The sequence below is a fragment of the Oryzias latipes genome, chromosome 14 (assembly GCF_053564925.1).
Source record: "Oryzias latipes strain Hd-rR chromosome 14, Olatipes_Hd-rR_3.1".
Classification (NCBI taxonomy): domain Eukaryota; kingdom Metazoa; phylum Chordata; class Actinopteri; order Beloniformes; family Adrianichthyidae; genus Oryzias; species Oryzias latipes.
Window position 1 is genome coordinate 28,425,001 of NC_136250.1, and position 12,709 is coordinate 28,437,709.

The window sequence follows — 12,709 nt, forward strand, 5'->3', positions numbered from 1 at the left end:
CAACAGAACTGGAAGGAAAGTGTCATCCGTGCCCTGGAGGGGGGGGGGTTTGCTCGGGGGGGGGGGGGGGGGGGGGGCAGATGTTCACCAGAGCCAGTAGAGCTGTTGTAGGGAAGATGGAGACATCCCTACTGATCCTGCTCTGTGGACCAGAGTGGCCTTTTAAACTGCTCTTTCAGAAACTCCTTCCCTTTTATAACATGATTTCCTTCATTTCGATGCTCTTTTCTTTGCATTCTTATGTTTTCTAAGATTTGAATTGCTTCTGCTGCTGGTTTTGTCACAGAAAGGAGACTTTCTGTGACAAAGAGAGAATAACCTGCAGTCGTCATGGTCCAAAAACTGTTACACAAAACAATTACAATACAATACAGTCCGATTCTTTTATGATTAAAGTATTTTCTCCTGAACATACCGGTACAGATACTAACCATTGCTGTGCAGAATAAGATAAATTATACTTTGAACTGACAAAATAAACATTCAGAAAAGATCTGAATTTTTACAAATTTTGTTATTATATATTCAACCAGACGGCCTCTATAGAGGGGCAACATACTAACATGTGGCTCCGGAGCCTCTGGGTCTAGATTTTTATTATTTATTGGATTTTCAAACTATAAATAAATAAAAAAGTCTTTTAGCTTTTAGCTTCCTTTGGCCAAAGACGTCATTAAAAGCTGTCTGCAGTTAAATCTGTCAGGAAAAGAACTCATTCTAGAATCCATTTCCTTGTTGCTGTTCTTGATAGACGTGTAATGAAGGCGTCTAATGAGGTTTTAGTTGCTGATGCTGGGCTGTCCTCCTGCAGTCGATAACCCCGTCCGCCTCTTCCTCCTCGCAGCTGCAGTTTTGGCTCGTCGGACGTCTGCTGGACTCTTCATCTGCCTGATTGATGCTCCGTTGTTATTCTACTGTTACTTGAAAATCTGCTCTGATTGTACTCATTCATTCTGAAGCTTCTGCTAGTTTATTTTTTTTATGTTTTTTTAAGAAAAAAAAACAATCAAAGGAATCAATTAAAGAGTGAATATGAATAACATGATTACTGGAACCATTTGAGATAAAAACTCTACCATGATTTTCATTTGATCAGTTTTATCCATAACATTTATCATTTTATGTTTCATTATGTTGGATTGGGGGAGTCGGTGGGGTTAAGGGAATTCTGTGTGTTTCCTAATTTCAGTGTTATTGTTTAAAGCACTTTGTGTTATTGTTGTGCTTGATAAATAAAGTTGGTTCACTAAAATCCTTCCTACAAAAATCAACAGCAGAGAAACGATGAAATGGGATTGAAACCCGTAAAAATTCAGACAAATGTCCTGAAATGCTCCAACATCTTTTCCTTTAAAAGGCGGAGTTAAAAAAATCAATCAGGAATTATAATTTTCTGCTTCTCAGGTTTGACTTTAGGCCAATTAAATAACAAATTAGACAAATATGACCCACGTTAACGCAGTTGAATCCGAGCTCTGAATTATTTCTTTTCAAAATAAACACAGAAACTCTCCTCCCTCCCTTCATGGTGATTTTTTTTTTCCGGGAGCAGCAGAACTAAATGTCTGCAGAGGAGCTCTTTAAGTCTCTATAAACACTCTGAGCCAAAGCCATTACATGAATCATTTCTAAATCACAGGATTATTACTACATTTATTGGAATGCGTTAGAATAATAATCACTGCAGCGGATTGAGAACTTTAGGGAAATCTGCTGCCAGGTTTGGCTTCTTGGTTGACACAACCAGAGACGAAACTAACATGATTAAAAACATGATTGTGAGTTAGTTCAAACCAGGAGATAAAATATGGTAAAATAGAAGAGGTTTTTTTTAAACTAATATGGCTAAAAAAGCAGAGAAGGGGGCAGAGCTGTTTGTATTTATAATTAAAAATATAATTGTATTTATAATTACCTGTTAAAATTCATTAACAGTAAAAGACTGAAGCTTTTATTTTGCAGTTGAGTCAAAGTGTCTGTAATTTCACAAGACTAGTTAAGGGTTTTCATTATATTTCATTGTAGAATTTAAAAATAAAATCATGTTAAATTTGGAACATTTGCTGTTATTATTTATTTACTTTTACTCTGAATATTTGGTTTGTTTGGTCTGAACATAAATTTTAATTATTTTTAAAGCATTCAAATGTAAAACACTATAAATAAAAGTACATGTTTTAAATTATTCCTTCTTTTTGATGTGTAAATGTGTTTTTAAGTAAAATATTTGCAATATACTGTTAAATATATATTTAAAAAAAAGATGGTTTAAAGGATTTTTTTGGTGCAATTTTTGCCCCAAATCCATCATTTAAAATATTTCGACTTTTCCCCCCAGGATTATTCAGATCCTCTTTTGTGTTTTTTAAATATGGTTTCGAAATACAACAGTTGCTTCCCATGATGCATTGCGGATCTATTAATAGCAGCACCTTTAGTGAGCTGTTGTCTGTCATAATGAACAGGCCTCGGTGTCCTCTCAGAAACATCACAGATGCTCGCGCGGTAGCGAAGTACCCGCGTGCGTTGATGCGGTTTCCCGCTCTTTTGAACGCAAACATGAACAAATCTTTGCCTCCATTTTGACTGTACCTCAAGAAGTGCTTCATTCTGGCGGCGGTCCTCTCCTCTCAGGTGTCTCCGGTTCCGGTTCGGTTGGGTAATCGGGCCTGAGCACGAAGCAAACACACGGTTTCTTACGAGGAGCTGTCCGCGGTGCTGAACCGCTAGAGCCAAAACCGCTGAACGAAATGACACCCGCAGTGATCCGCAGGCGCCGCGCGCTCTTCAACTGCGCAAGCCCGAACCTGCAAACAGCACGCGCCTCTCTCTCACCGCTGCAGAGCGAAGTTGGCGAGGCGGCGGCGGGAACACGCAGGGCGGCGAGGTGTTCACGCAGCGGCGGATCCCTGCTGCTCCTCCATCGTGACACCAGCGACACCAGAGGCTCCGGAAGCTGCAGCGCAGCGGCGCACTGCGGATCTGCGCAGCTCTGCATTTGCGCCACTTTATAGCGGAAAAATAGAAGCTTCAAAGCGAAACCCCTCAAACTAAAAAGACGTTTTAAGGTTCTTCCTGTCTCTGAGGAGTCAAGACAAAAGCTCAGCTTAGAAAAAAAAACAAAATCAGATTTCTGTAGTGTTTTTTCTTACCGCTAGGGGGCAGTGCATTTGTCATTTAAAGGTATTTCAGGAAAGAAGAATGAAAAATAGGAAAACAAAAAAACGCACGAAATAAATTAAAAATACAAATTAAAATAAAAAAATTAAATCATCAACTAAAAATTTTGGTTGTAGCATAAATTAAAAATAAACGTGAAAACAAACAGAAAAACATTTAAAACTTTTTTCTAGACTGGCATCAAGCCCTGCTGTACTTTTAGCAATGCAGATTAAAAAAATATATATTTTATTCACTTAGCATTTGTAAAAACAAACCCCAGTTGCAAATAATAAATACAAATAAAAAAAAAACTTGTTTTTAAAAAGGCGCAAAATCATTAAATCAATGTTTTTAAGCTGTGCTTGACAATAATCAGATTTTTCTAATCATAAATTTCAATACGATTTAGTTACTGATCTAGTTTGCTGTGAGGAATATAGAATTATTCAATCTTTTTTAAAGTTGTGCATTTTTAGCTGATGAGTACAAAGTAATTAAATGTTCTGGTTGAATTTAACGTCTTTGACTGTTCAGATGAGAATAAAACCTCCACATCCGTGAGATTCTTTTACCTGTTTCACTAAACACAAATTTTCCTAAAATATTTTCAGCTTTTTCTCTATTAAGTAGACCAATAATTATCCACTTTGGAGACGATTGTTTAAATAGGGGCTGAATACCACAGCTAAAATACTAAAGCCAGCTCATTTTGATTCATAGTCATAATTTATTACATTTCATTTTCTTTTTTTGTACACACAACTTAAAAAGCAGAACTTGTACTGATACAAGAGAAATGCTTAAATAATCATAAACAAAAGAAATAGTTTAAAAAAAATTCAGTAGAATCAATACTGCATGTTTTCAGATAAGCAAATATTTAAACCTGGATTTTTGAGAGACTAAATCCATTCCAGGTGGCAGGTTCGGTTCCTGCCTTGGCTGCCCATGTGTTGAAGTGCCCTCGGGCAAGACCCTGAACCCCACATTCATGTGGCAGAGAATCATCAGTGTGTGATTGTAAAGCACTTTGGGCCTTGAAGACCCACTGGTTCCTAACTGCAACCACCATGAGCAACGTGGGGTTTAGTGTCTTGCCCAAGGACCCTTCAATGCGTGGGTGATGAGGGTGGGGACGGGAACGAATCTGCAAACCTCCCATCAGAGGTTGACTGCTGTTTTCCCCCCGCACCACGGGCGCCTCTCTGACGTCGCTCGCCATTTCTGTTGATCTAGTAATGTTGGCTTGAGGCTGTAAGCTAGCAGGAGTGTGTAAAGAGAGCTTTCAGTGATGGGGAGGGAATGGTGGGGGGGCTTGGTCTCATCACCAATTCCACCCAAAGATTTCTAATGAACTCCTGCCGCTCTGCAGAAACTATGTCCTAGAAAACAACACAGGTTTTTTGGATTGTGGCTAAAAACGACATCTTCAGGGAAAGAGATCAGAAGATGATTGGAGTATTTTTAAAGTATGACAGAAAAGTGATATATTTATATTTTACCCAAAATCAATATCTCAGGGAAATCTTTCATATAAATATAGTATACATAATGGACTTTTTAATCAACAATGTTTCAAAGAATTTTGGTCTGATCACCAGCTTATGGTAAGCTCCCTAGAGGGAGAAATTCTGTAAAAATTTAGAATTTTTTGTTTTTTTGTGGGCTGCACGGTGGCGCAGTGGTTAGCGCTCTTGCCTCACAGCAAGAAGGCCCCTGGTTCAAGTCCTGGCTAGGGGACCTGAAAAACACAACACCAATGGGGGGACCTTTCTGTGTGGAGTTTGCATGTTCTCCCCGTGCATGTGTGGGTTTTCTATGGGAGCTCCGGCTTCCTCCCACCATCCAAAAACATGCTTCATAGGTTCATTGGCAACTCTAAATTGTCCATAGGTGTGAGAGTGAATGGGTGTGTGATTGTGGACATTCTACCCTGCGACAGACTGGCGACCTGTCCAGGTCTACCCCTGCCTTGGCCCACAAGTGGCCGGGATAGACTCCAGCAGCCCCGTGACCCCGAAAGGGAAAAACGGAGTAGAAAATGAATGTAGATTTTCTATTTTTAATATAATTATTGGCTAAAAGTACCATAGTGCATGGAACCTACTTGAAATAAACGTGATAAGTTAGTAGCTAGAAGTTAGAAGCTGGGGAAACTGTAGTGCACTGGGGTTCTGTCCTCTTTTCTCATCTACTTCTCTATTCTTGATCATTCAGTTCTCCATGCCTCTGTTCGGTGCAGTCCGATTCATGCATCGCCCTTCTTTCCCACGTCCCTCTGGGGGAGTGGGTGGGATTCCAGATTGCATTTGGCTCATCTGTGCTCCTACGTTTAGCCGTGGACCCTGTCTGGCTCACCTTGCGCCCTCAGCCGTCCCCCAACTCCCATCTGGATGGAGCCCACTGGACTATTCAAACATGTAGTTGTAGAGTAAGATAAGCTAATTCTTCTCTAAGAGTTCTGGTACATCGTCTGTCCGTCCTGGGTGAGGATCCCTCCTTCATGTGGACACCCCTGAGGTTTATTTACGGGTTCTTCCTTACAGAGAAGGAGGGTCTTAGGGCAGGAAGCCCCAGTTTAGCCATTACTTATTGCACTTTGATTTAATGTTTACTTTACAAATACCGGGGCGAAGCCCATTGAGACGACTATCGTTGTAATATGGGGCTATATAAATAAAACGGAATTAAAATGAACTTTTTGCGTGTTTGACGGATGGATTTTCTGTGTCGATCTCAAAGAGCTGAAGACGGCGGCAGTTGATCAAATCTGCAACTTTCCCACAAGATGATGCTTTAAAATTCAAAGGATTCAGGAAACAGGAGATTAAATGACTGAAAGCAGACAATAGAAAAAAGGATTTTAATAATTTAAACTTGAACTTGTAGACTACATGCTTCACTTTTGGCAAACTTTCAGTTGAGACACAGATTTCCAGAAAGAACAAACTAAAAATCACTTTTTCCATGAATAAATGGATGTAAACAGTTTGTTTGTGAACAGTACGTCAGACCAGTTTTATGTAAAATCATAACAGCGCCCCCTACAGGTTGTCGTCCTTCGGGCACGTTTTCTTGATAAGGAGTTTGTCTTGAGGTCAAACGTGTTCAACGTTTGCTGACCTCTCAGTGGTCACAGAGCCGTTGCAGCATCAAACGCCTCGGTCGCACCAACGTCTATGCCAGAAGGCAGAGGGCGGAGTGACGGGTTCGCCGCCGCGCGGTCGTCCGATTCCGCTGGGTTTTCAGGCGGAGATGAGTTTGTCGGGAATGCGTTGAACAGGATGAAGCCCGTTGTTATGACAACAAACGAAATGATGTAGAGAGCCGAGAACTGAGGACGAAACAGCCATGAGAGGAGAAAGGGGGCGGAGCTGGAGACACCTCCTCTGAAAGAAGAACACAAAGGAAACCTGGCAGCAGGACTCACCTTATAGTTGAAGAGGAACAGGCCGCAGAAGAGGCTGAAGAGGTCGGCGGTGAGCAGAGACAGGTTGACGGCGGTGGCGCTGGTCATCTTCACCACCACCGGCATGAAGCTGTACAGCGCGTACATGCACAGGGCGTAGACCGCAAACAGCATGACTGCAGAACACAGAGGGCCAGTTCAGGATCCAGAAGGGAAATTTGAAACCGGATCGGTACCCAAACATCTGGAAACGGTTCTAAACTCAAAAACACTCATCGTAAGAAATGTTACAAGTAAATATAAATAAATATATATATTTGAAGAAATGGTAAAAACTTGAATTAAGGGGAAAAAAAGTCTAAAACCTTAAATGAAAATATTGTTTATTAGTAACAGCTGCTTTTTTTATATTTTCAATCCCCCCCCCCCCCCCCCCCCCTTTCTCTCCCTCTTCAATTCAGTTTCAAATGAAACCTTCTCGTTTCAGAGTTGATCCGAACTTTACGTGGGGGCGGGGCTTTGAGTCCACAGGCTACCAGGACATGATTGACACGGGGTGAAGTAAGTTCCACTCCAGAACAGCGGAGTAGAAACCCCGCCTCCGCCGTCCCCCAGGGAGGCGTGTCCTCTGATGGGTGTCCCACCTGGAGGACGCACACCTGGACCGAATCCTGCGCCACTCGGGCCGATGAGGCCACTTGGACGAGCAGCAAAACATTTCAAGGAGGAAGATTTAAGGTTTAGGTGCTGCAACGTCACCGGAATGAATGTGACGTGTTCTTGTGCCGTTTTTCTGATGACGGAGGACATTTATAAAAGGAAAGTTAAGCTTTTAAATGAGTTTCTGAATATTTTTTCATTCAAATGGTTGTGGATCAGGGGCGTGGCCTGCCCCTCGTATCTTTCTACATGACATTCTGATCATCCACCTGCAGACCAATAGATCCACGAACGTCTCTGTTTTCCTCGTCTGAGCTGGACTCTGGATCTAAACTGCACGGCTGGATGGAAAAGCTCTGATACTGCTCGCCATTTTTGCTGCACCGTTAAGGTTGGGGGTGTGAGGGGCTGAAAGCTAGTGAGAGAGAGCGAAAACAGATGGATGATGGGAAATGGGGAGGGGCTCACTTTGCACCAACAGTTCCACAACTCATAGGTGAATTTCTGATGAACTCCTGAACAGAAACTATGTCCTAGAAAAGGACAGGCTTTTGGGGTTTTGTCTAAAAATGCCACAATCAGAAATAAAAGACGACTGGGAACAAAATATATTAGAAGAGGATCGGACAGTTTTGGATTTTTTTATTCAAGTTTTCACATTTTTCCCCTTTAAATTTGATAAATATTAATTTTTTTAAGAGGACAATGTCGTTTTTCATTCTTTTGAAGCTGATCCGTTTTTGACCACTAAGCGTTCAGCAGCGTGGGAACCGAAGCTGAAGTCAGGAGGAGGACTTACAGATGGAAGCGCTCCAGTCTCTGAAGGTCGCCTCATGAGTCTCCAGCACGGCGCTGAGCACAGAAACAGACGGGAGAAACACCAAACTCATTATTTTACACCCAGAGCTCAACTGAACCAGAAAATGCTTCGTTTTTCTCTGCTTATGAGTCACAATCCAAATGAAATTAAATTGAATTCAGCTATGACTTATTAGAAATACACCCATTTCTAAACATTTAAACATTGAAATTCAACATAAACAATCATAAACGTGACTTCATAATACTGTAAGATTTCATTTTTAAAAAAGAAATATTTATTCTGTCTTATTATTTCAGCAGTGTTTACACAAATGATCATTTTAAGCACAACAAAGATATATTTTAACCTTGGAGAACCCAAGGACAGTTTTCTTCTGAGCTTTTTAAATTAATTTGCTCATTTTACATTTGTTTGTTTTGTATCACTTAACCTGTAACTTTTACTCGCCAAAAAGGAGAAAATACTCCTTTAGATATACGATTCTATCGAGGAAACGTTCTATCGCGATACATTTAGTCGTGGTTTTATCGCCCGGTCCTAGTTGCAGCATTTGTGATCCACACGCGGTCTTTTGAGACGTCGCTCTGCGTCTCTCCACCTGGTCGTCCTGCGCCGGGCCAGGTGGACCGGATGCTCTGAAACTGCAGCTCCGACCCGTTAAAGCGCAACGCTGGGAATCACTTACAGCTGCAGCCCGCTGATGAGCGTCCCGAACAGACCCATCATGCCCAGGAACTCCACCCGGCTCTGGTTCTTCACGGTGTGCTCCTGACACAGGTTGGAAACCGCGTACAGGACGGCGCTGAGCAGCACCAGGCCGTCACCCAGCATCACGTTGTTTGCTGCAGGCGGAAAAAAAGACAGTTTAGACGTTCAAACTTCCTATTTTCTGTCTGCACCCGAATGGATCCTTAAAAAAATCTTACTTTTACGAGAGAGAGAGAGAAAAAAAAAAACTAACTGGAGCATCAAAGTGGAGATTTTCTCCCATCAGCCTCTGCAGCCTTTTGTCATGACCTGCAGGTCTGTGGGATCAGCCAAAACTCTCAGCTCAACCTACTTGAACCCTCGTTCCTTCCAGCGAGAATGTCTGCTCCAACCATGGCCCCCACCCCCAGCAGACACACCGCCACCGCCACGAAGTGCACCGGCCTGTAGCGCGTCTTCAGGAAGAGCCTGGAGAGCAGCATGAGCACCGGGATCACAAAGCAGTCCAGCAGCTGCAGCACAGACACACGCCGTCAACAACAGGAAACGTCACGCTTTCACAATAAAAGCATGAGGGATCAGCTGGAAGTACATGAAAAATCAGATTATAAAGTAAAAAGAAAAAACAGTTTTAAACTGAAATGCAGACATTGAAGAAAAATATAAATTTTTGAGGAATTTTTTTTGAAAAAACCTGAATACTGAAAAAAACTAAGCCTAAAACTGTTACCAAATGAAAATAATAAGTTTTTGTGACAGATTTGGTTTTGCATTTTTAATTTTTGCCATTTTTCTCCCTCTCTGCTTTACGTCCAGAGGAACGACAGCGGACGCCGATCTGACGTGGAAATGACATCATCATAACCTCTGTCACCCGATGTCAATCATGTCCCGGTAGCCAATGGCCTTGAAGCCCCGCCCCCTCATAAAAATGGAATTAACTCCGTTGATCTGGGTAATGAAATGTAAATAAGAACAAAAAAGGGAAACTACAGGGCCAAGGATTTGCTCTACAGTGCTTCATGTCTGCATGTTGATGCCTATGGAGCCACAGACACACAACTCCAGAAGACAAACACAACGGCGCCACCACAAACTTACCTGTATGCTAGTTAAGGTGGTGAACTGGTAAGCCTTCACAACAGCATAGTTGGCCTCCACATCTGCTAAACCCATCAGCAGGTACTTCCACCACTTGGTCCTCAGCATCTTCAGGATGTTGCCCTCACCTACAGACAGACGCAGCTTCACGTTCCGAACCTTTTCAGTCTTTTAACTTCATCCCATGAGAAACATTTGACATCATTTTGTCAGGATGGATGTTGAGAAAATTCAAATTATTCCTCTCATTTCCTCATCAACAGTCAATAGGACGAGAAAGACAGGAAAAAAACATGTTTGATGCCAGCAAGACAACAACTAAACTAAGAACTTTATTTTGAAATGATGGAGATAAAAATGGTTAATGTCGACTAAAGTCACAAAACTATAAGAGGAAAGTAAGAATTATGTATCAATTAATTATATGAGAAAATAGGTTAAAAATTGACAGGAATACAGTTGTAAAATTAGGAGAAGAAAAAAAAGCTGTAAATTTAAAAAAAAAGTAGTTATGAGTGCAGAAAAGTAAAAAATGTTCAAGAAATAAAGTCAATAAATGATGGGGAAAATAGTGCAACTTTAACGAAAATAAAATTGCACATTGAGGACAAAATGTCAAAATTTTACGACGGTAAAATTTTAAACTTGACAAAAAAACAAAAATGCAGAATTTAAAAGGAATAAACTGGTAGAATTAAGAGAAAAACAGTCAATACTTTACAAAATTCAGTTGTACTTTCAGAAATTATAAATTTAGAATTAAGGAGATGAAAGTCTAATTTGATGCCAAAGTCTCTTTACGTTACGTTTCCTCTAAGGTATAATAAACCAACTATATCGTATAGAAAAACATGGGTTTTCTCATGAAACGTTTTGAATTATTAAATAATTTTATAATTTCATTCTTGTAAAACTTTTTTTCTTATACATTTACAACTATTACCACTTTCTCATAAATGCAGGACATCATCTCGTAAACGTATTTACTTTTCTCGTATGTTTACAGCCCATGTATGACCGATTCATTCTCCGTGCTGCACTAAAGTCGCAGCTGCAGCAGACGGCGCACCTTTGCGGGTGCACAGGACGAGGGTGTAGGTGAGGAGCAGCAGGGCGTAGTTGAGGAAGCTCTGCAGCATGGGCGTCCTCACCCCGGCGTCGGCCAGGAACTGGCAGCTCACCGCCGTGCCGCAGATCAGCAGGGACAGAACCTGACCCATGGCCACGGTCTGCAGCAGACGCCTGCAGAGAAAGACCGCCACGTGAGGGAACCGACGCCCAGGATGTCGGACGGCTACTTCTGGGTTTGGAGGACACTTTTATAATCACCTGTTCGTTAAGCTTCAGCTCAGGAATGTACAGAGTGAAGTAAAAAAACACTTTCTTTTTGTCTTTTTTCCACCTTTCACACACAAACGCATGGAAAAGTTTCCAGAACAAAAGTTTTCCATCTTGATGAAAAGGTTACCAATTTTCTAAAGTGTCTAAATCTCAACAGTAGCTGTCTAAAATATAAAAAGGTATGATATTATTTCATTCAGGATTATATTTATATCTATGTCGGGGTTCTGTGCCCAAACTGGGCCCCAAACATACCATGTGAAGATGCTTCTCAGGTCATAACTGTGAAATCCACAGGCTGCTTTACATTTCCCACAGAATCTGTATTCTGTCACTTGTTCCATCATCTCATACAAGCTAAACCTGGAGAGACAGGAAGCAGAAGAAGGATTAGAACCATTAGAGAGAGAGAGAAAAGGAACTTCAAGGTTCCTCCAGCCAGCAGATAAGCGCGCGGAAAGAGCCCCACTATCTCCAGAGGAACATCCTTGACTTAAGTTATGGAGTGATATGGTCGAGAGAGAAAAACACTTTTACCATCATGTCTGGATTCTAAAAAAGCGGCACGTGCAGCCAGAACTGGGGGCGGTAAAGTAAAGCGCGACCCACCCAGTACCCAGCAATTTCGAGGCTCACTGTGACACTTATGAAGCTTAAACTATTATGTAACTAACGCCGATTTTTAGCACAGTTTATTTTACTTCTTCTTACTGAGCCTTCGGGCTGTTCAATAAGAACCACGAAGTGCTAGAAGGAACCGAATTAACGGAAACCGGTCACTTTGTGAATAGAGCTCGGTTATCGGCACGTTTTTTACTGGGAAAAACAACAACGATAAAACAGGAAACAGAGCGATACTCTGTTCAAATACTCGCTACTACTCACGTTACTACTCTTCGGGGACGTCATGACAAACGTGGACGTTTTCCAAAAGTGGATAAATAGCAATGACTCAAACGTCCACGCCGCATTTTACCCCACACGCGGAGCATCTTCAAAGCGGCAGCCAACTCCACTGGTTCTTAAGACCCGCCTTCTTGACCCTGATTGGTTGGAAGACACACACGTGATTAAAAAAAAAATGAACCCGTGGTCACATGGTGCGGAAGTTGATTTGACTGTGCTTCATATTTTCTATGAAAGTGGATTTTCTTTCCAACTCGGGAACCAAATGGAACGATTTATAACTAATGTAATAAAATTAAATTGCGTAATAAATTTCAAACTAGAAATTATTTACTTAAGTTTTAATAATAAAATATTGAAAATGCTTGTTGTATGTTTTGTAATTGTTTTTAAATCTAATATAGTTGTAAAAAACAAAATTTCTGCTTAAAAATATATGTATTTCAAAATTTTAAATTATTAAACTGTTTGTATATGAGATGATCAAATTTCAGAATGTTATGAAAAATATAATAATTATTGTTAAATACTTTCTTTTAAAGAGTCCTCAAAAAAAACTATCAAAGTGAGGGAAATAAAGAGCTCTGTTCAAACAAAGT

The 12,709-nt window shown here is 41.0% G+C and overlaps 2 protein-coding genes across 4 annotated transcripts in view; both read right to left on the bottom strand.

Moving 5' to 3' along the window:
* Window positions 1–3,125, bottom strand: part of elmod1 (ELMO/CED-12 domain containing 1) — a 13,833-nt gene extending 10,708 nt beyond the window's left edge. Inside the window, exons 1-2 of one of the 3 annotated variants that reach the window (XM_078930837.1) lie at window positions 2,836–3,125; window positions 2,593–2,669 (exon numbers count right to left, since the gene is read on the bottom strand). In XM_078930837.1, the coding sequence (XP_078786963.1) occupies window positions 2,593–2,609 (17 nt within the window). In that variant the 5' untranslated portion in view covers window positions 2,610–2,669; window positions 2,836–3,125. Of the gene's footprint in view, window positions 1–2,592 lie in introns of all 3 variants that reach the window. The other 2 variants (XM_078930836.1, XM_023962495.2) reach the window with 2 other exon arrangements.
* A 2,885-nt stretch (window positions 3,126–6,010) lies between these two features.
* Window positions 6,011–12,277, bottom strand: slc35f2 (solute carrier family 35 member F2). The gene is made up of 9 exons (XM_004076796.5): window positions 12,090–12,277; window positions 11,460–11,567; window positions 10,933–11,105; window positions 9,864–9,991; window positions 9,115–9,274; window positions 8,740–8,896; window positions 8,031–8,083; window positions 6,593–6,747; window positions 6,011–6,496 (listed from the first exon to the last, which is right to left on the bottom strand). Exons 2-9 carry the CDS (start codon window positions 11,549–11,551, stop codon window positions 6,296–6,298), a joined length of 1,119 nt encoding a protein of 372 aa, XP_004076844.1. The 5' UTR covers window positions 11,552–11,567; window positions 12,090–12,277; the 3' UTR covers window positions 6,011–6,295.
* Between the last annotated feature and the right edge of the window lie 432 nt (window positions 12,278–12,709).